At 43.4% G+C, this 23,680-nt stretch overlaps 1 protein-coding gene across 1 annotated transcript in view; it reads right to left on the bottom strand.

Annotated features, from left to right (window-relative positions):
• CRIM1 (cysteine rich transmembrane BMP regulator 1) overlaps nt 1-20,152 on the bottom strand; it is a 180,130-nt gene extending 159,978 nt beyond the window's left edge. The window contains exons 1-2 of the mRNA XM_032183698.1: nt 19,577-20,152; nt 4,374-4,547 (exon numbers count right to left, since the gene is read on the bottom strand). Coding sequence (XP_032039589.1) covers nt 4,374-4,547; nt 19,577-19,940 — 538 coding nt within the window. The 5' untranslated portion in view covers nt 19,941-20,152. The remainder of the gene's footprint in view (nt 1-4,373; nt 4,548-19,576) is intronic.
• Between the last annotated feature and the right edge of the window lie 3,528 nt (nt 20,153-23,680).

The raw sequence follows: 23,680 nt of genomic DNA, 5'->3' as shown, positions 1-23,680 counted from the left end.
ACCTACCAATGCTCTACAAAAGTATACTGAATAAAATTACCTCTTTTTCTCCCCATCCCTACTCCCGATCACACAGAAAAACCCAAAAGAACTGCCTCTTCTACACTACCTACAGTTAACTCTTAGCAGACTCTTAACCACTCTTGGGGCTGCACGAGCCAGTCGATGCAGCTTATTGGACTTCTGCCTGTGCCTCAGCAGACAGATGGCATTCTCTGTACTTTTTGTCTGCTGGTCATATTTTCCACAATCCACTCCAGTGGTCTAAGCTCAACTAAGCTGCCGTCATTATTAGTCCCTTGAATAAAAACAAGCTTTCTAAGCTCAAGAACACAGGATTTCCTTAACTATATCAGAGCAGGCACTCATCAGGACAATAACCAACCACAAAAGCATTTTAAACCAGCCACAACAAACAACATGAATCTATTATTTAATTATGTGATAGCTTTTCCAGAAGTTTCTTTCTAACACAAAGTGTGTGCATTTCCTCATAACGGGATGATTCATGACCTCTATCAAACCTTTCATACAAGAAGTCCATGCAGAGAAGGCACCCTGGTAATGGGATTGGGAGACATCTATGGCATAAATGGGCTTTCTGCTATATGATACTGTATTCGAGTAGAAAGCCTTTGAACAGTTGCAGTATATCTACACTAAGGGATCAGTTGTCAGTAACTAAGTTCAATAACAGAACCAGTTATTTCACATGTATTCAATCCTACCTTTCTTAGGAAAACAAGGGCATGGAGTGGGTATAAAATCTTTCTTCAGTACCTGCATTATTGAGAACCTATATTATCCTCTCAGGACTTCCTTGCAAATGACTATCAGGACCCTTAGAGAAGTTACATGCATACACTAGAGATTAAAAAGACTCTCCCTATTTATAGGTTCCTCCAGTTCAGGACAGAGCAAATCTTTGGGAGACAGAACAAAGATCATGTTTTTTTGGTCTTGTCAGTGACATTTAAAAAACATGAGGTTAGAGCCCATACAGTCTAATTTGGGGAAGGAAGGACAGATGCACAAACCACACCAGGCATGTGAGACAACTTCAAGTGAGTTGAAGGTGCAGAGTATGAAATAGGTAGGCAAAGAGAGCAAGAAAAGAAGGCAGGGCAAGATGAATAGAGAAAGTAATATGAGGAGCCCAGGAAGGCAGGCAAACACGAGCTGATAGGGAAAAAAAATATTCTGTGTAAAGCAAACGGGAAAACTTTGTGTTAGCTGAGTAAGCAAGCTACAACTGACAGCAAGCCCAGAAGGGAAGACCACACACAGGCTGAAAAGCTTAAGTAAGAGACAAACTAGATTAAAAGAAAAAGACAACTATAGGAGGCATTTGAAAAGGAGAGTGCAAGTACAGAAGATACAAGAAACCAAAGTACATGAAGGAGAACCGACTCTTTAGCACATACCCTTTCATATCTGGAAATAGAACTCCTGATTTTGGCTCACTGCTTGTTAGTTGCCAGAAAGTATTTATGGTCAGATTCCACATATGCAGGCAAAGTAAGCTTTAGTTAGCTGGACAGGTTGATAGAACTGGCAACTGCACGTGAGCCCCTGCGTCTCCTGTGCATGAACCTGCACACGTTTAGTGCCACTGAAACAGCTTAACTACAACCTTTTTTTCCCTTCAAAAAAAAAAAAAAAAAAAAAAAAAAAAAAAAAAAAAGTCCTCCCTCCCCAAAAGCCACAGAACTAAACTTTAGTTGGAACAAACAAGTCACATTGACTGAGCACTGGCCTCTGTGATGCCATTACGTCAACTGTGTAGAAAGATGAAAAAAAGGTCCTCCATTAAATGAATTCATACAGCCCAAGATTAAAGTTGCACAACAATGAGAGAGTTAATGAAGTTACTTGATGCAGAGTTTATCTACGTCATTATATACTTCTTATTTCCTTGGTTCGAATTTGTTGAATATTCTGTAAAATTCTAGATGTTTTTCAACTGTTTTGAAGAGCAGTACTACCAATAAAATAAGTTCACTTGATGGGACCTTCTTCTTTTCTTGCCCACCCTGATCATCTTCAGAATTGGAAAAATTACTATAACAGTTCTCCGCTCAGCAGGAAGGGGTTAAGAATCTACCCTTGCTTCAACAGTGTTATGGATGCTTATCAACATTTGTTATAAGCTTGGGTAGCACATTAAAAACCTTGCAGAATGATGTATGTCACTGAACAATACAAACCATTCTTAGCTGCTTAGTAAGTATCCAGAATCCGCATGGAAGGAAGTAGCTGCTTAGCTGGTACTTTTCTTCTGTAAGATCTTTTTCAGAAACTGTATGGTGTATCATTCAGGTCCTCAACTTTTATCTTCTTAATCACACCATATCTTTAATTATCCAAACAAAGTGTGGTGAAGAGAGGGAAGTTAGACTTCAAATACTTAGTCTCAGTTTGTGGCAGACTATTAATTATGGTATTTCAACACTTAAGTGACCGGTTTCATATCCTCCTGCTGTTATCTTTAGCAGAGAAGCCAGAGGAGTGAAGTATACATCAGAATATTGGATTCCAAGAAAATCTTAGACATACTTCGGCAATTTTATGAATCCCTTTTTGCATGGCCCTACAGTTTAAAGCTCGGTTTGCCTTGAAGGAACTTAGATAAGATTGCTCCATTTTCAAATGCTCAGAGAGCTCTCTGGTTTGTACACTACCTAAGCCATATTTCAAGTTGACTTTCCCAATAGCCAAATTCAACTTCTAGACTATGAACTTGAAAAGCCTGAAAGCCTGAAGCACTCAAACAGCAGATACCACCTCAAGTATTCTGCTTACCAAAAATACCTGAGGCACATACAAGGGGAAAAAAAAATTATTCCTCTTTTCCATTAGCTTAGGTGTAGGACAAAGAATACATTTTAAACACAAAGACTAGAAGATACACCAGAAGAAACACACTCCATAAGCAGCTAGCATTCATTTCTTAATCCTAGCATAAGAACCATGCTGTCATGTTCCCCAGTTAGTATCTTTGTGTGCATATTTGCAGAAAAAAATTTACACACAGTAGGCAAGAAAGAAACAAGAGGTTCCTGAGGGCAAGCCCCTCAAGAAATCAACCTGCTCTATTTATGACATTCCACGAACTAAATCAATTTCTTCAGTATCTGCAAAAAAAAAAAAAAAAAAAAAAAAAAGACCAAAGACACCTGCAGCAGACTCTATTGGCAAGTTAAACACTCAATGAATTGTCACAACAATAAATATTCAGCAATAAATATTCAACAATAAATATTCTGAACTGCTACAGAATTAATCACACACTCACAAGTAAGAAGGGAACTGGTTAGTAGGGTTACTTAAGAACCCATATATGCTGCTGCCCTCTACTTCAGCAACAACAGAAGGCCAACATTATTCGCGCCTCTCTTGTTCCTTTTCAAACACAAGTCACACCGAACAAAAACAACACAAAAAGCATTTGGACCCCTTTAGGGATCAACATCATGAATTATGACAAATGACTATACTTCTGCCAGCTACATTTTCTTACAAGTGCTCCTTATCAAAAAAAGGAACCTTGATAAATGACATCAGATCACACTCCCTTAACTCAGAGAAGATAGCAACTTTAAATATGGCTAGTATCCTTAGAAATATGTTACTTTTGCATATGACTTTCAACGTTGATTTAGAGTAGACTAATTAAGTGGGTTCAAACTACTAATCAGCTTTTGCATGTTTCCAGACACATTGGGAAATAAGCAGTAATTACAGTATCACAAAAAGGACGTGAGATCAGACCTTTGACAGCTGCTCAAAATCCTAAAAGTACACCACGTGAATTTCATTACAACTGGATATGTTTGAGCCACTTCATTTTCAGTTCAGCCATAAGCAACAATCAGACATGTACATGTGCAGAAGCATAGATATATGTGACCTAATACAAATCAAAGGAACAAGGAAACTGAGAAGTATTAGCAATAAATACTATACTAGGTAAACCTAAATAAAATAGCAACTCATGCCTTCAAGTAAGAAAAGATACAAGTATAATGAACAACTTCCACTCCTCTTTTTACTACTTTGCTATTAAAACCCCTTGCACTTTTCCATGCTTCAATTGGTTGTATCAATACTTCCAAAGAGAGTTCTCCCACACTACCTTACAGCTCAAGATCCACAAAGATAGCTACCACAAACTGTACACTCACGTACAGAATGGCTTCAGACTTAAAACTGAAGTTCTCTCTTTCTTTAAAACATATAATTGCTTTCTGAAATGTAGAAGGCCACAGATACCTGAAACTAACCGAGTCATTCTAAAAAATATTAACCTGATTCTAACTTTTAATAAAAGGCACAGAAAAATTAACTTGGAATTACTGAAGACAAGTGCTTACCTTCAATCCTTTTTAAGGCTGACAGGCAAGTATCCCGGCTTGGAAATTCAAATGGATTATTACAGGTCCGAATGGTGTCACATTCACATTTCCCATTGATTATGTTACAACCTGTTATAAGGTTTTCGTTGCATGGTTCAAATCCAAGGAGCTGATCATCATCCCAGTTTTCATCTAAAATAAACAAGCAAATAAATTCAGTATTGATTTCAGTTACAGTATAAAAATTCAGCTGCTTTCGGGTTGGGTACAATTTACTTCAAATTCAACATTGAGCTAAACAAGATAGGTTCAAAAATAAGAGATTAATCTAAACTATGGGATTTGCCAAATATCTTGCTTTGCAGCTGTTCTATTGCCCATTTTGCTATAGTTACTGGCATTGTTTACTTCCATCTGTATGAAAAACTATCATGTCTTGGGGAAAAGCATAGCTGTAGTACAAATGAGTGCTATTCTAACCAAAATAACTTCTGCAGATACTCGAAGTTATATTTATCATGGAAGTGAGAACACTGGAGAGAACCTGCAGCTGTTACACAAGTCAAAACTGAGTCAGAAAGAGGGCATAATTAAACACAGTTTAAAAATGCACCACAGAATTCACTCTGGAGAGAAAACTTTTCACTACACAAGTGCTGCAAGATGCCAGGCCTTTGATACTGTAATATGACCAAAAGTGAGTTTCCCAGCACTCCTGGAAGAGCATTATCACTCTAGGAGATCTGCTCAATCACATCATGCTCCTTGCTGTCAAGTTGCAGGGGGGTAGCTAGGCTAGAATGAGTCTGTTCAAACAATTCTGCTACTTTTGATTCAGTCCAGTAAACATGTGCAACTCCCATGTTCCCACTGTGCAATGTTCTCTGGTTAGAGGGATACATGCAACGAGATTTTTTCCCCCCTTTCCAGAAGGGAGAAGTCTCTCTTCTGAGAAAGAGAGAACCCTATCTAGGGTTCCACCGCAAGTGCAAGTTCCACAAAGTCTCAGCTTCCTTAGATCAATTGCACAGACAGCAACATCCCACAGACTCCAACATTTAAGCAAGATACACGCTTTTATGCAGGATTGAATAAAATAAGCCAGACATTACGTATTTTTTGCTATGGAGTGCCAGATCATTTTCCAACCTGGCCAGTCCACCAAATCAAATGCTACAAAACAGAGATGCTCTGAAACTTTTACTAATGACAAAAGGAACAAAACTACTTTCCATCTTTACATTAATCTATATTCCCCTGCAGCTTTCATCTTGTGAAAACATCTAATAGTTCACCCCAGTTTTATATATCCTCAACATACAAGTTTTCAATATGCATTCTGCTAAAAAGCAAGCAAACAAAAAGACTTTCAAAAGGTTAAAACATCTTCCAACTACAAAGTTTTGTTACTGTTGCTCAGGTTTGTTTAAAAAAAAAAAAAAAAAAAAAAAAAAAGATAGCGACTGAAGCAGACAGTCTACAAACATTCCCTGCTCATAAGATGTGGGGTTTCTAATGCTGAAATGGAGTTTGGAGAAGTAAATGAGGGAACAAAACCCTACAAGCACTGATAAGACAACCCTTATAGAGACCCCCTCCATCTTAGGAGAGGAGGGGCAAACACCCCATCCATTGCTTAAGTGAGCGAGCTGCGTGGTACCAAGTGCGCTCACAGACAGATGGGCTGCCACGTTTCCAGGCAGAACACATCAGATCTCAACCACTGGTGTGCATGGAAAGCAGATACCCAAATGTACTCGAGCCACCCCACCCACAGGCACACTGACTAGGCTGGCCATTTGATTGACCCCAGGGCACAGCGGCTACCTCTGGACCAGGTGCTGATCCCCAGGCACACAATCAGCCACACAATACTGACCCTGCCAGCAATAACAGGGAAGGAGGCATTAATTCTTGTCATATCTGCATTTAGGTATTGTTCAAAAGGAACACAGGTCCTCGGTTGACTCATGTCCCCTTCCCAGTCAGTCCTACTGACAGGAAGAAAAGAAGAAAGAAGAGTTATGATGTTAACAGATCATGAAGCAGCTCTTAGTCTGAGATATTCAACAAGCCTCACCTTGGAGAGAGCGTCAGAAGCTGCTCTCCAATACAGGAGGTCACAGCCAAACACAAACTGCTTTGTCACCTGTCTGACACTGAATGCAGCCTAAAAATTGACAGCAAATAAAATGTGCACGCTGATGCTGATGTGCAAATCCTTTCCACTCATGGAAACATGCAGTATATCAGTTAATCTGCAATTTTCCCTGTTTGGGTGAAGAAAAAAAACAGCACCTGGAAAGAGCTTACCAGTTAAGGTAAGCCCAGTTTGTGACCTGGAGAGGCCATCTCTCACAGGTATGTTTCTTCCCCTGCAACCAGCTGCTTGTTTTCTGTCAGCAGAGCACCTTGCTGACAAGAACACCGAATAAACAACAAAAACAATTTTAGATATGAAGAAGGGAGCCTCCATGGGAACCTTATGGCCGTTTTACTCCATAAAAATAGCAGAGGAAGAATAGTCATTAACCCCAGGAAGTAATTTATTTATTAAGTTGACCCATCATCCCATAGAGCAACTGTACCAATAAGAGTCAAAGGAAGTGGAGAAGTTCCTGAAGAGAAACTATTAACATTCTTTCAAGGGAAGATGAAGCTTCAGTAATTTTTGGGACACTTTCATGGTTAGGAGGCCATGCAAGCACAGTGAAAAAAATTCCCTGAGAATTCTGAGAACAATAATACATCCTGTTTTTGAGAAGCCGGAATACAGCCTGGACACTGTGTATGTTACAAATCACGGCAGTAACCCACGTAACAACAAGAACAAAAGTGGCAATAGCTGCGCTCTAAGACTCAGCGTGCCAAATTCCATAGCCACAGGAACCACGGCTTGATCCTTAGCAGTCTTAAGAAACAGACGGGCTCCATTTGTTTGCAGAATCATTCCTTGTTTCTGATGCACAGGATCTCTGCCCCTGTCTGCAGCCCAGACCCAAAGAAGAGAACAGCCACCCTCACCTGTGTGGCTGGGCAATAGCCCTCAGCTCCTGGAGCTGTGCTCTCCCATCAGGCTCTGGAAACAAGCTCAGTGCAGATGGACGGGGCACACAGACCGTGATGACAGCACACTTTCTTTTTTTCCTCCAGAGCTCCAATTGACAGCATTTGTGTTTTTTTTTTTTTGTTTGTTTGTTTTCTACCCTGCAGCATTTCGGCACTGGACTTTTGAGGTTGACAGATCAGCAGAAGCTGCAAGCAGCAGGGCTTCTCTCAAATAAGAGCTGCTTGTCCCATGCGAGGTTGAGGTGGGACCCACCTAGAGTGGAAAGCAGAGCCCTGCCTTACTCACAGATGAATACTTTGACACAGACATACCACACACCCCATTACTATCCACAGTAGTGCCTGCTTTCCATTGCAAGACATCGTTTGACATCTTATCTGCCACCTCTCACCATCATTTTCAGATGGGAGTGGAAAAGGACACACAGTGTTTGGCCCAGTACTCGGGTGTACCTAAGTCAATATCACACCCCTCAAAAGCAATCTCAACAGTAATTAAGATGATGGAAGAGAAGAGAAATCCCTCGGGAATACTTGCAGACAGCTTGTCTGATATAATGAATCTTGAACCAAGGTATTTTTTGGTACTGCAAGTGAATATTAAAAAGTTGCTTTCAAATAGGATTAATGCAAAACCAGCTCTAGCCCAGAGATCTTTTGCCAAACTGCTTTTCACACATTTCAGAAACATGATTCCCATCAATGAAGCAGCAAACATGTAAGGAAAAGAAAGAAGAAAGATAGTTTTTGTTTAGTAAATCTAGTGTGATTTTTAACACAGGCTTAAAGACTCCTTTTTCTAATTGATTTTTAAAGGTTCCGTTGCATGATTCCTTGTTTACCAGTTAAAGTAAACTCTCACAAGTCACGCTAATACAGGCAGAACAAAACTTAGAATAAAAACGTGTAACCATATGAAAACACTTGAATAAGCTAGAAGGGATGAATCCAGTGTCTCACTTTGATTCCAACCTTTAGTTACTGATGTGAAAGTATCTGATACTGTTTGATGCAGACATATGGCGGTCCATCACAGAATGCTTCTTCCTTCACATGTCACCAGTATTTCAACTGATACAAAAATACATCTTCAATAGTCTACCCACCATGATTCACATAACCTAGGCCCTATTTCCAAAGTCATTGTGTCCTGCAGGCTATTCAAAGAAACCAAACCTGTACATGCTGATGATTTTAAATCCTGGGACAACTCATGAACAATCCTAGACTGCTGCATGCATTTTCCTGAGTTCTGTTTAATCTCCTCTGCAAATTCCTTTTCATGCATACCTCTCAAAAATCTGGATTATATGAAAGAAGAAACTAAGATACAACCATTTGTGAATGCTTTACTTCTCCACTTGGTTTAAGTCTCTAGCAGGGTTAACAAAACCCAAGAGTTTCTCAAGCCTTGGTATGTATATCCAGTCCACTAGCTGACTTCTAAGACACATAACAATAAAAAATAATAATAATAAAAAAAATAAAACAAGTGTTTAACATTCTTGAGTCTTTAGAAACAATCCAGCTGAAAAGCAGCCCAAAAGTAAATGGTTGTTTTTCATCCAGACTGATCTTAGTTTAGCTGCAATTTCCACCACCTCATTGTGCTGGCATGGTCAGGTAGGGGCAGGAAAAAAAAAAAAAAAAAAAAAAAAAGGAAGTGGGCCAGTCTTTTTAGCAATTAAGTTTACACTGGACTGCTGCTATACAGTCACTCATCCATCTTTTACACACATGCCTAAAGGCAGTTCAAAGGCCTGAAGCAGTCTGATAACCACAGCTTGAAAGTCACTCTTTCAGGTCATTTCCATCTACATGTTCCTCATGCTTTCCAACTCATTCAGGCAAACTCTCTTTTCAGACATTGTAGTTCTGTGTTTACTCAGACCAGAGTAAGTCTTGGACATAACACATCTTGAATTCTTCCAAGAGTGCTCTCATAACATAAGGAAGCCATAGGAGGGGAGGAATCATTAATTCCAAACCTTTTTTATTTTCTTCCATCATTCTTATATTTGCTTCCTGCAAAGCAAACAACCTAAGTGCAGCTCTGGGTCGCTGAACTCCCAAGTCCTGTCTTGTGTGCTTCTATGGTAGCGAGAAGAATTAAGGCATTAACAAGTTGAGTAAGAGTAAGCAAGCAGTATTCCGTGACTTCTTCCATGCCAAACCCTCCATACAGGGGCTCACAGCACTGCAACATAGCACCTGTTTGCAGAATACAGGTTTATTCATATTTTCCCCCACAAGACTGCCCTCATTCTTGAGGAGCTTGTAGACCTTAGGACAAGGAGCTGTTATCAGACAAATGTGGTATGAATCATGGTGCACGATACAGATACAGGGCTCACATCTTGGCGTTGGTAGAATTAGAAGATTCAGAAGGAAGTCTGTGAAAAAAAACACTTGAAAAAAATTAATCAACTGTAAGATCATAAAGTTCAAGTGAGTCAGTAGCTAGAATATACTGCTCAGACTAACATCTGTTTCCAGAAATATGCAGCTACTAACTTGGAGCCTTGTTTCTAAGGTACACAGTAGCTCACTATAGCTGCACTCATTGTCCACATGTGAGGAAGAACATCTTGAAACTGCTGCAATTAGAAATATAAGGAAAGACCCTTTTAGAGGCTTCTTCTCCATTCCCTTAACATTTGATTTCCCTCCCTTCAAGTTTCAGTTACTTCTGGCTGTTACAGGATCTTCTCTTTCATTCCTCCTCTTCCTTTCTGGACATTTACTGAATGTTAGCAATTATTTGGAAAGCCATATACTGTTCTCCTTTACAGCTTATAAAGATAATGCACCACCTCAGAACAGCAATCTACACACTAGAATTGTCACTAAAGCAACACTGTTGAGAACTCACGAAAACATTATATTTGTAATAATCCTAAATTACAATCAGGGAGGGGTAGGGCACTACACATACCGAGTGAACTCACATTCTTTACATTTAACCATAGCATGTTACTTAACTATTTCTGCCTTTTTGAAGCACAATGGGTAAGTTCTTAAAACACTGAAAGAAGAAGGAGACCATCAGACACATTGCCAATCTGAAAAAGTAAGTCTGAGTCACATCTTACAGACTTCTTGTATCCTTTTAAGACCTGCATTTGAAAGAGAGCGAACACATTTCATAGAGACACAGATGTGATCCTTCCTGAGACATTGACTGTCCCCTGGGAAAAGGAGGGGGAACATGCCAAAAGCTTCTCTTTCAAATCTGATCCAAGTTCTGAGCCCCCATCACTCCAGCACACTGTTACACAGAAGTATTTGGAATCAGTGGTATTCATTAGGATGGTATGAGGCTCTGAAAGCATTCTACAGATTTTCTAAAATAAAATAAAAAAAGGAAATACTTCTTGCCAGTAGGCTTTGGCTTCACTTTGAACAGGAAAAAAGAACGATGGAAAGGAAATTCATGTTTTGGAGGAGCTGAACAATAGAAGTGACTAATCACCACTAAAGAATGCTTGAAACCCAGCCCCAAACCTTGAAAAGCAGAAGGAAAGGCTAGCCTTGAAGTGAATTTGTGCTTATGTACTGGCGGCAGTCCTCTCCCATCTCGCAGCTTGTTCCTTCAATGAAATCATGAGTCAGGGACCACAGCCGACACCATTCTGTGGTAAGACACAGCTAGCAGTTTTATGATAAAGCAGTTTTTCCACCTTTTAGAAGGGCCTACTTTTCAAGATCAAATCTTCCTGTGGAATGTGTGTTAGCACAAAAGGGCTTTGTAGGTTCCCGATAAAACTTCTGGCCAAACCTAGAGAAAGAAACCATACGACAACATTCAGACAGTTCAGGAACACAATACACATAAGGCTTGTCCCAAGTGTGAGTGCCTGATTTATGCTGTTCGAACTAGAACTTGTATCTCAAGTGATCAAATCCCCAGTACAGTGAAAAAGATTTTCACTGCAGCAGCTCTCCACGTGTCTCAAGGCAGTTATTTCATCCTGAAGAATGCAGAAAGTATTTACGCAAACCAGCTTTCCACTCAGTTATCAGAAACTCCACAGAAGCCATGAGGAAAGGAAATAAATAAATGGAAGTGTTAAGTAAAGCATACAATTTGGCCAATTATTTTAGTTTTTAAGTTTTTCCCTTGTCTGTAGTGCCTACAATGTTTCAGACCTCCAGGTACCCTGTGCTTTAAAAAGCAAAGAAAAAAAAAAAAAAGAACCACAGACCTTCACTATTTGTGCTCCCCCTCCAAAAAAAAAAAAAAAAAAGGATTGAATTTTGATATTTCCATCAGCTTCTGCCCCAAAGACGGCCTGAAATGATGAAGAATTAAAGCTGTGAGATTTGACTCCTAGACATTTATGTACCTGAGAAAGAGACCTGCAAATTATTTATTTTAGTCTTATGGACAGAACTACAACTTGTTTGTAAACAGTTGACTGAAAACACTACAGTGTACTAGGGCTTAATCTATCAGACAGAGCCTCTGCCAGTACTCCTCTGATTAGGGTGAGCATGGATAGCAATGTTTCAGCTGTCCTAGCAGATTTTTCCTTCAGCTCTAGAAAACGACTGAAAAAAATAATGTATTGGTAAAGCCACAGGAAAGGGCCAAACCTTTATGTCCATTTTCCAAAGGAGGTTGAAGTTCCAATGTTTTTCAAGTTGCACACCTTGCTCATGCACCTCGGAAGCCGGCATGCACAGCCATATGCTGTGACTTCATTGCAAACAAGCAGCTAACCGGCAGCTTGCTGACATTGCTCTTCAAAAGCAAAGACAAAACTTTTTCTCCAGTTGTCTGCTAAGACAAATTCTGGATCAATGCTATGAATAAAGCAGCCTGTGCTCAGAAGAGTCCACGCTATTAGAAACGAGCTGATATTCCAAGCCTTTTGTCACTTTTGCCCCCAGTTATTAACACAGCATCACTGAACACCAGAATTACATAATGTTTCACAGGAATTACAAAAGTGAGAAGCTTGCATCCAATTACTTAGTCAGAGAAGACTACAAAAGAACTCTGAATATCCTGAATTTAGAGTTAGCATCAAAAGGGTTTTTTTCTTTTTCTAAATACCAATTTAGAGATAAGACATCAGCTTGGCTCTTCATACTATCAAAGCAGCACATTTTACGTTAGCACATGTAACACCACCAGGATAATTACTAGGACAGCAGGTTGACCACGAGCCAGCAACATGCCCTTGTGGCAAAGAAGGGCAACGGTATCCTGAGTTGCATGAGGAGGAGAGCTGCCAGCAGGCTGAGGGAGGGGATCCTTCCCTTTTGCTCAGCACTGGTGAGGCAGCACCGGGACTACTCTGCTCGCTCAAGTAGCCAGGCTCTTTTCAGTAGTGCTCAGGGACAGTATGAGAGGCAGTGGGCACACACTGGAGCACAGGAGGTACCATCTAAACACCAGGAAACACTTCTCTCCTGTGCAGGTGACAAAGCGATGGGTTGCCCAAGGAGGCTGTGGAACCTCCCTCTTTGGGGATCTTCAAAAGCCACCTGGACGTGGTCCTTGACAACCTGCTCCAGGTGGCCCTGCTTGAGCAGGGGGTCCCAAGCTCCCTTCTAACTTCAGCCATTCAGTGACACCCAGCTCTTTATCAACAGCTTATCAGAGAGGGAAAAAACACCTCTACGCACATACATCCATCCTTCCTGGAAGGAGATGCAGACAAAAACGAAAGCCTGAAGAAAAGACAGTATATGCTGTAGCACAACTTCTAAGTTTAATTAGTTGCAAGAACAAGTGATCCAACAGAGCAGGCATTTCCAGATTCAGAAGCATTACATTTGGTAATTAAAAAAACTATTAGAAATTCTATCAGTGCCAAGGTAGCCAGTAATACAAAGACACAAAATTTCAGAAGTTAGTAACAACATGGGAATGGGTGCATGCCTATGAGTCAGTGCTTTTCTTCCTGTCCTCAACCCTATGCTTTCCTGTTTGCTTTCTGACTATAAGATCAACACCCTCATGACCTACACAGAGTTAACATGATCTGCAGATTCACAAGTACCCAGCATAACCAGTGAAAGCTGCTGGAGACTGAATATTGCCTCTGGTAAAGGCGTGAACTGCTTCCATTCATCTTAATCCATTGCTAAAGGCTTGCATCCTCCAAACATGGCAAAACTAGTCTGTTTAGATAATTCCCTCAGGGACCATCTTTTAATCATCCGTATGCTTATGTGGAATTTAATCTAGATAGCCTTTATACAAAGTTATCTTTACATCTTAGTTTATATTGGTAAGTTTCTCCATACATACAAGCTTTCTGTCAGTATTAGTCATTTTCCAGATTATATATATACATATATACCAAAAGACGGAGTTAAAATGTAATTCAGCCAGGCTGTACAATTGCTGTCACATGACATCTCGGGCAAAACTGTGAACTCACCATTACCATGTTTATGTTCTCTGTGGATTAAACGGATTCTCAAATGAAAGCAGTTTGCAAGTCATGAGACATTTAATAGGTCATTTCTACAATGCATTTAATCCATTAAAACAGAGAAACATGTGGTCCTTCCTGCAAGATGCTATAAACTTTATTCATGGAGATTAAGAATACTTGGGGAAGGGAGGGGGTGGCGGGCAAGGAAAGGATGGGAAGAGGCAGGCATTTTGGAACCATATTAATGGAGTAATTATTGCAAAATATGCCTGTCAGTCAAATGGCATTTTGGTTGACTAAACGCTATGTGAGAAGTTAAATTATGAGAGTGTTCTTGCATCAGCTACAGGGTACTTAAAGAAGCAAACATGCCTGGGGTTACAGAAATTACAAGTAATCATTCTACTAGCTCCAGCCAAACTATCTAGTGAATTTGAAGGTATTTTTTTTTTTTAATAATCTTTATAAGAAGAATGATTTGGGGGAAGCTGAAGAAACAACCATCTTCTAAAGGACAAAAAACATTAATCACCAGAGGATGCTTGAAGTAGGGTCAAATGTTTTAATTTTTTGAAGCCATTTCATCTCAAACAAACAAGAAAAAAAAAAAAAAAAAAAAACAATAAAAAGAATATTCCTCCCAGCAGAAGTTAAGAGATTTAGCCATTCAGTCTATCCACTGAAAGATTTCTAGTTTTAAACTAACTGTGCCGATATAAAACAGCAGAAGTCTGCCAATTCCTGTATCAATATCCTTCCACGTATCAGTTGGGCTTCTCCGTTTCATTTTTGTTGAAATACAGAAACCAAGCAATTCCTAAAATTGAAACAATGCTCAGAAACAGAGAGGAAATGATTTCCAAGTCAAAAAAGCACCTGACCTGATTCAAATTCCATGACACACTCAGCATTACGTGTTCTTACTGATGTTGAGATTTCAGTATGGACACAAACCAGAGTACAAACAGCTTGTAAGTTACCCAGTCTTTATATAAGAAGTCAGTATGTGCCTACATAAGCATTTTCTGGGGACTGAGGAGAGGGGACTGTTAAGTATGGTTAAGACTGGCACATCAGAAACTGATATCAGGGAACTACCACTAATTCCAGCCACAAATGTTCAATAATTTTTATTATAATTTCTTCGATACTATGAATAATTTAAGTGTCATTCTCCCCCCAACCAGAGCCTGGGTTACTGACAGCCTTTGAACCTTGTGTTTTGTCTGTCTTCATGCCAACAATCATCCCGTGCACCACTTAAGTCCCCAATTAGATCTGTTTTGACATGAAGTTAGTGGAAGAAGTTCTCTGCAGGCACACAAGCATCAGGACTATATGGGTATTTCCCCAGCCATTCACTGTGTAACAAAGTTAAACAACAACAAAAAGAGGTAAGAAACCTGGGCAACACTGTTTCAATCAAATGTATATAAACAACCAGGGTACTCATATACAGCTTCTAAATATCCCAAACTTAAGTAACTTGTACTCAAAGCAAACAGTCAGGTGATGTTTAGGGGTCTGGACTGCAACACAAGAAGCCAAGCATGTTGTATGGAAGTCATATGGAAACGGAGTATTATGTTCCTGGCTATGTGTTCACTGCCCCCATTAGATACAGAGCACAGGACTGAAAACAAGGTTCTTCCAAGGGTACCAGCTACACAAGTTACAAGTAACAGCCCTCCTGGTGTTAGACAAATATTAGCAAGCCACTCTTACTGGACAAAAACAGAGGCAGAACTCCATTTGCATTTGTGAAATTAATGCTCAAATAAAAGAAGCTTAGCTCCCCTTCTCCCCGTTTTGGGATAAAACAAAACCACCAACACAAGAAGAAACATTTTCAAGACTATCTTCTCATCAGCTTCTCATTACCTATAAAATTCTCTATCACAGGTTTCTAGGGGAGGAAACTGTAGTCCACTGTAAGCTCAAATGTGAGGGGTGCAGAAGACACCAAAGCTTCCCTCTTCTCCCAGAAAGGGATCAAATGGACAATAATGCTCCCAAAGAGCTGTAGATATGTGAAACAGACCAGGACAAGGCACAGGAGGGAAAATGTCTACCATCTTCCTATGGGAAGAACTTGCATATGTCTCAATGCTTGCCTAAAATCAGTGACAGCAGCTTCTGAACCCCTGCTCAGAAGCTATGCACTAGGCAGCCAAGCCTCAAGTATTTGCGACAAGCCTTAAATTGCCTACAGTAGCAAAAAGAAAACAGCAGTAACTGTACACACCCCCAAAATAAAACAAACAAGCCCTCTCTGCTCCATGCTATCAGTAAGCTACTGGAGCAAATATGTTTTACAGCAGATACCTAGGGGCTAGCTCGTATGGAAGTATGGTCTTAAAGGGAACGTAAGACCACAGTAAAACTAGCAGTTTTGTTAACTTCTCATTTCAAGTGTATCATAAAAACTTAAGCCATGCTTTTATTACACAGTTAAAAATAAAGTAATTCCAGCTCATTTTCAGTGTTATTTCATATGCTGCTGTTATGCCTTAGAGCAGCTTAGCAAAGCAATCAAGGCCTCTTCTTCCAAGAGCACCAGAAATTGTGGAAGTGTCAAAACTTAGATGAGAGAAGAGTCATCACAAGAAATGCCTTCAAAACCAAACTCCTACATCAGAGATTTCCCAAAGCTTTCTTATTCCCCAGAAAGAAGGAGCTCTGCACAGCCAGACAACTGCTGAAGCCAAGGCCAAGGCCCTCCCAGGGAACTCTCGGCTAATTAGGAGGTGGTGCCCCCAAAGGCAGACAGCAAGAGTGGTCCCTGCTTTGAGCTCACAGTTTCTCAACGCTAAGAGCATTTGGCTCTTAGCCAGCTCTATGCTCTCAACACCTCATCGATCCAATCCAACAGCTCCCCTGCAAAGTCAAAAGAGGCTGGAGGTGTTCAAAGTCTCTCAAGGTTGCTTTCAGAAGAAGTACGCAGCTGTGCCTGGAAAAACTGACCTAAGAAAACTTTACCAAGAATACAACTACAGAAGTGTAAAATAAATGCAGGAAGGGCATCTGTAGACATCACGATAATGCCACAGATTAAGCCTTAGAACCGCATGAAGGCCTGAACAGTTAACATGGGAAGGTGACTAGGGAATTTCTTCAGGCCTTAAATGGGTGAAGAAAAGAACCTAGAAATAGTAACAAATTTCATCAGTAAGTGATGATTTAAAAAAAAATAAAAATCAATTACTTCTAGTTTCAGAAACAGTGGCCATCAGTGGCAGGTTCCATGGAAACTTCTCCATCAGACATCACACAGCTCACTTAAGAATGTTAATGCACTCGCCATATTTAATACTAATACCAAATTAACATGCAAATATTTTTACCGGGTGTAATTACAGCTTTGAGTTTTCTGTAGCGAAATATGCATTGATATGCTAAACTACGCTAGAGCATCACACCCAAGATTAAAAATTAAGAAAAAATAATGCTTATAACTGTAGCCAGTAGGGGTCATTTCAGTGTAAAAAATTGTATTGAAATAGAAGGCTAGAGACGGGAAGGAGAGGAAAACCCATCAGTTTCTACTCACACAGTTCCGCAAATCACTTTAATTTCTTCCTCCCTGAACTGGGGTAGGTACCAAGGTACCATAGGGCTTACACTCCCAAAAGACAGGATTAAGAGAAAAGCAGTCTTCGTTTTTTTTTTTTTTTTTTTTTTTTTTTAAAAAGAGATAAAGGAAAAACACTGCTTAGTATTACTGATACCTCACATATCACCATCCCATTCTGTTTCACACGTGCATGTAAACTGCACAACTGTCAATTGGTCACAGCAATTAAAAACACAGGGATAGTCAGCCTTATTTCAGCGAAGGGAGGTAGTACATTAAGTCCTCCCCTCGCTGTGAAGCCTCATACACAATACACGCCATAAAGAACAACACAGTTGTTTTTGTTGCTTGGAAAGAGGCAGTTTCCTGACTATTCACTAATAGGTATTCCAGTACTATTTATTAGGCTGACAGTTCAGCTCAGTTGCTTTTCATTTACGAGAATGAAAATTAAATAGATAAGTTATCTCCCCGACTATTCCTATAGGGACAGCTGGAACTAGTTTCTAACCACAACACTAATTGAAACGCGGTCTTGCCAACAAATGCTTCATACTATTTTCAACAGTAGATGGGACGTGTTACGAGTTGAACTACAGCAACGTACAGATTGCATCACTTCAAAGGAATGAAATACTCCTAAACTGCCAGAGACGTCCATACTGCGATACAGTAAGGGAGCTGGAACATTGAGACAGTTAATGACTGTAGGCTTTTATTTCCTTTAACCAAGGGAGGGGAAAAAAAACACAACCCATTTAAGACAGTCTTTTGCTTAAAAACATGTGAAAAGAGAAATTCATCCAAAACAAGGTAGGTTTTTTGAAGAACCTTTTCTCTATATACCTGAACTTTTCATTTAAATATAACTTTACCAACACGTCAAAAAAAAAAAGAAAAAAAAAGTCTACAGCAACATACACAATCAGCCTCACAGACTCAACGAAGGTCTTCAAAGCAGTTCAGAGCCATATTTAATTCTTTAACGGAGCTTTTAACCCTGAAGCCAGCCCTATCCAAGTGACAGCTACAGATAGGATACCCTGGCTTGATACAATTCACTTGTGAGCAAGGTGAACGGAGCTTCAGATAATAACCTGTACCAGAATAAAGGTCAGATGATCACTAAAAAGGATCAGTTTTAGTTCTCTCAAAACAGTATATCATTTTAAATGCAAGTTTTTGGACAGATGCTGTCTCAACAGCTTTCTGGACTTTCTACTGCCCTCTACCCGCCGAGAGGAGCAAGCCTTGCTCTTATTTTCCAGAATTGTCGAAGCTTGCACTCTAAGTCTCACATACATTTATACATATCCCAAACTACTGGTTATTTGTAATCTCTTTACAGCGCCATGTTTTCCCTCGACTTGGGGGAAGAGAGAGCTGGAGGGACAGGGCAAAACAAGGGAGACTAAAAGACTTCTCCATGGCCTTTTGTAAAATAGCAGAGAAGAAATTTTAAGTACTCCAATAGACGCACAATTTGAAGAGGGGGTGTGAACAAACTTCTCTCGCACTCCGTGCTCGCTCATCACCTCGCAAGCAGCGGGAGAGCAGCCGGGGAGACTTGGGGAAGAGCCGGGGCCTAGGGATCCTTCTTGCTGTGAGAGCAGGGAAAAGCCAGCCTGCCTTATCGTGCACCCAGCGTGTGCGGGCGGGCAGATATTAAGTGACAGGAACAGGAAGGAAAACTTCACAACAGATGATCAGCCTTTGTGTTTCCTTACAGAGGAGGAATCCGGAACAGACATCATGCGTGCAGCACTGACCTCCCCTGATCTCAATCTGGCAAGCCGCTGCCAGGTCCTCTCTTATCGAGCAACCCGAGCAGGGGATCAGTAGCTGGCCGGCTTGACGCAAGCTACCGAGGAGCCAGCGAGCTACTAAGGAGGGGATAAAACTGGGAGCACTCGACGTTAGCTTAAGCTACTAAACTAAAGGGTAAAAAAAACTTTTCAGCAGTCTGTCGGGCAGAAGGGCCCGAAAGCCGCACTGGCGGCGGCGGGCGGGCAGAGCAAAGCAAAGCAGGAGCGGAGTAGGAGCCGAGAGGGGCGACCCCGGGCTCCCCACCTCGGGCGGAGCGGGGCGGCCCCGCCTCGGGTCCCGCCGCCGGGGGTCGGGGTCTCGGAGGAGCCGGGGACCGGGGGGAGGAGGGCCGGGGAAGGGGGTCTCCGTCCGCCTCTCACCTTCGCAGACGCCCACTTCGTACTCGGTGATGGAGTCGCCGTTGAGCGGCGGGCGAATGACACAGCGCAGCCCCCGGTCGCAGGCGCCGTGCAGCCCGTAGACGCCCCCGCAGCTCTCGTTGCGCTGCCGGGCGCACATGAAGCAGCAGCCGCAGATGCCCAGGACGATGCTGCCGGGGCAGCTCTTGGGCTCCTCGCACTTGGACTCGTCGCAGGGCAGGCAGACGAGCGCCCGCGTCCCCGACTCGCCCAGCAGCAGCGCCAGCAGCAGCAGCCACCCCGCCGCCGCCAGGTGCCAGCCGCCGCCACCTCCGCCGTCTCCGCCCGGGCGCCTCCTCCCCGCCGAGACCGCTGCCAGGTACATCCCGGCGCCGGGGGGAGCCCCGCCGGAGCCCCCGCGCCGGGCGGCGGACCCGAGCGTGCCGCGGCTCCTTCCCGCCGCCCCCGCCTGCGGCCCCCCGAGGAAAGTTTCCTCGCTCGGCGGCGGCCGCTTCAGCCAAACTTCTGCGCCGGGCGGCGGCGGCTCCGCCCGCTGCCCCCTTCGGGAAGCGGCGTCCGTCGGTCCGGCCGTCCCGCGGCTCCCGGCCCCGGCGGTCCCGTCTAAGGCCGGTGAGCGGCAGGCGCCCGCGAGCCCCTGGGCGCTGCTGCTGCTGGTGCTGCTGCTAGTGGTGGTGTTGCGCTGCACTGTGCCGTGCTCCGCCGCGCTCCCCGCGCTGCGCCCCGCTCGCCGCCCGAGCCCCGACTCGCCTCCTGCCTGCGACTCGCCCCGCTCCGAGTGCGCCCTCTGCCCTTCCCCCATTGGGCGGTGATCGCCCTCTCCCCGCCCCCGATGCCCCTCCGCGCCTTCCTATTGGCTAGCTGCCCGGCGGGCCCCGCCCTCCTCCTCCTCCTCCTCCTCCTCCTCCTCCTCCTCCTCCTCCTCTCCCTCTCCCTCTCCCCCCAGCTCCCGGGGCCGGGGAGCGACGCAGCCGAGGCGGGCGGCGGCAGCAGCCTGGGCCCCACGGCGGCCGCCGCCTCCCCCCGTCCCGTCCCGCCCCTCCCCTCCCTTCCCCTCCCCCGCCCGGGACTCCGAGCGGGGCGAGGCGGGCGGGCAGGACCCCGGGGGGACCCCGTGGGCGGAGAGGGGCCCCGCACCCCCCCCCTTTCTCCTCCTCCTCCTCCTCCTCCTCCTCCTCCTCCTCCTCCTCCCCCAAGTGAGTGGTGCGGGACGGGGAGCCCCCCGCGCACCGCCCCGTCCCGTCCCGTCCCTTCCCTTCCCGTTCCGTCAGCGCCGGGGCTCTGCGGACCGCTCCCCGCCGCCCCTCGCACGGCGGCCGCGTCCCGGGCTCCCCGCGGCCGGCGGCGCCCCCGCAGGGCCGGCAGGCGGAGGGGCTCCGTGCCCCGCCGCACGCAGGGAGCCGCTGCTGCTGCTGCCCAGAGGCTGCCCCCACCGCAGCCCCGCCGGCGGCTCCGGGAGGGAAGGGCAGGCTCTCCGCGGCGGCCCGGGGGGCCTGAGGGCTGTGCGGGAGGCTTGCTCCGCCGCCAGAGAGTGACGGAGTTGTGGGGATGGAGGGGACGAAGCGGCTCGCTCGGCAGGTGGGGCGAGGGCAGCTGCGCAGCGCCGAGCCCGGGGAGCCGTCGGTTGCCCGCACGGGTGCCAGCGATGAGGGAGATTTTAGGAGGGAGGCTCTGGAAACTTAATCTAGGTGATTCAGGAGGGTGCCAAGGCATGGCTCGCACGGTTCCCCCAAACGCCCACTCTCTGAGAAAGGGCCACTTGTGGTGTCCATGGGAGATCTGCTCCGTGGGGGCAAGGTAAAAGGCAACTTGCTGCCAGCAACAGGAGCGCTACAGTAAAGCTTTGTCAGCAACGGTGTATCTTTTTTGCTGCGGAAAAAGCCCTGTAAATCACCCTCATGCATTCCAGCCGAAGTGTCTCTTTGTAGCAAAGGTTCCTCATCACCATCATAGGCCCTTTTCTAATGGAAACAGTGCAGCTGTGTAACCCGACGGTGAAAAATAAAGCGTTTTCTCTATTAAAAATAATGACGTCTTCATCATATCAGAATGGCTGACTGTATTCGGATCCATTCAGAATTTAAACTAAGTTTCAAAAGTTTATTTTTCAAGAGCTACAAATGTTTAAATTCGCCCCAGTAGCTTGCAAGGCACTTGTCTTGGTCTGTGTTTTTCAGTACAACATTATTGTGATGAAATGCCGCCCATACAGCATGCACTACATGGATTAGGGCCATTTAGCTGACATATCTCAAAAAGTAATGGACAATGAGAAGCAACCATCTACCAGGCATCAGCATTTGAACTAATACAATACAATATTTTCAAACAGAGTTGGAAAGCAAATGATAAGGTGATCTCATTAAAGGCCCCATGTTTTGGTATAAACAAATCCAGCGAATCCATTTGAGAGGAAACAAAACACAACACGGTTCATTGCTGTGTTCTGTAAAGCAGTAAGACAGGAGAGCACTGGAGGTCGTATTAGCAAGCCAAGCACTCAGGCTCTGAACATCATGGCAAACTGGTGATACTCCTGGGCATATCAATGCACCGAGCAAGACGTTTTGTAAAATGTTTCTTCAAAAATTCTGGTCTGTCAGCCTCAGGACACTCACATCAATCTCCCAAAGCACCTGCAGGGGTCAGAGTACTTTTGATTCACCAGAAGTTTCCACCAAAACAAACAAACAAACAAACAAACAAACAAACAAAAACCAACCCTCTGTGATTTGGGTAAGAGCAGTATGTAAAAACATACCTTCAGTATGTAGCTTTGCTGAGATTGGTTTTAGAATGAGGCATACATTTCCTGTGGCTATATTTTTTAAATACTATTCACGAATCTAAGTCTGTGCAGACAGGAGTTACAAAAATGATTTCAGTGCTGGAGAGGATGCACGATACAATAACTAACGAAGAATTTAATTCAAAGTTCTTAGTTTATCAAATGATGAAAAGTGATCTGATTACAGAATGTTAATACTTCTGTGTGGAAAAATCAACTGGCCTATGAAAAACATGTAGGTATTTTTTCCAGGACCTGTGTGCAATAGGTTCAATATTTCCCAGACATGCCTGACCTACCAGTCCTGTACTGTACTGATGTGTGTTATATTTGAGGCACAAAGAATTCATAGGACCTACTACATCTTTGCATGTGTGGGAACAAAGAAGTGCTAGAAGCAGTACAAAACCAGATGAAGAGGAAAGCTAGGAACAGCTCAGATAAGAAAGTTGTAGGGCCCTGAGAAAAAGAGAGCAAACTTTTGAGCTGAGTGCCAACAGAGAGAGGCTTCAGCTGTGAGCAAGATTAGAGCCCTGCGTCATAGGCTGTTTACCCCATAATAGCTTCATGTAAGGGAACAAAATGCAGAAATATTTATGCTACAAGTATAAAATGTAGGGTTCTTGTCTTCTCAGGCCTTGTCCTTTTGGTGCAAGTCATAAACTACTCATGCACATACTCGTATTTCCCTTTTCTGGCCCCACTAAATATTTCATTGCACAGTGGCACAGCTTCAGCAGGAAAGGTAGAGAAGGCTCTTGTCCCAAACCTGAGAGGAGTCCATAGGGACAATGAGGTACTCCTTGGAAATCAGCAAATCTGATATTTGATGACTTTACTGGGAAGGTGAATTTCACTGTTTTCCCCAGCAAGAAACAGTGAAGGATTTTTACAGGGAAATTGACTGGATTTACTGCCTCTTGATTTACTAAGGGATTTAGATCCTAAGATCCAAATCACTTAAGAGTAAGTAGATTCAGCTACAGAAGTGAGATCCAGCTCCTAATTTTCCCTAGAAACAGTTTAGTAAATACTGCAAAATTCAACTGTGGGAGGATGAAAAGCATTCTGATAAACAGGCTGTAGCAGCTAAATTTTCCTGGGCTTGTTTTTCTGTAATGTTAGTGTTGTATTGAAGCCACATCTAGGCTGGATGAAGTTGCAGCACTAATAGGAGCAGAACAGTAGAGCATGCTTGGTCGTCATGTAATTGGAGCTTTTACAAAACCAGGCACTGCTAATGAGAAAGCTACTACCTCCTTCACTAACTCCTCCGCCCCTCGCTCCTCTCACTACTGGTGAATATCCCTGTGTGAAAT

The sequence above is a fragment of the Aythya fuligula genome, chromosome 3, assembly GCF_009819795.1.
Source record: "Aythya fuligula isolate bAytFul2 chromosome 3, bAytFul2.pri, whole genome shotgun sequence".
NCBI classification, from domain to species: domain Eukaryota; kingdom Metazoa; phylum Chordata; class Aves; order Anseriformes; family Anatidae; genus Aythya; species Aythya fuligula.
Note: the sequence above shows the minus strand (reverse complement) of the source record. Positions and strands in the feature narration are given on the sequence as shown.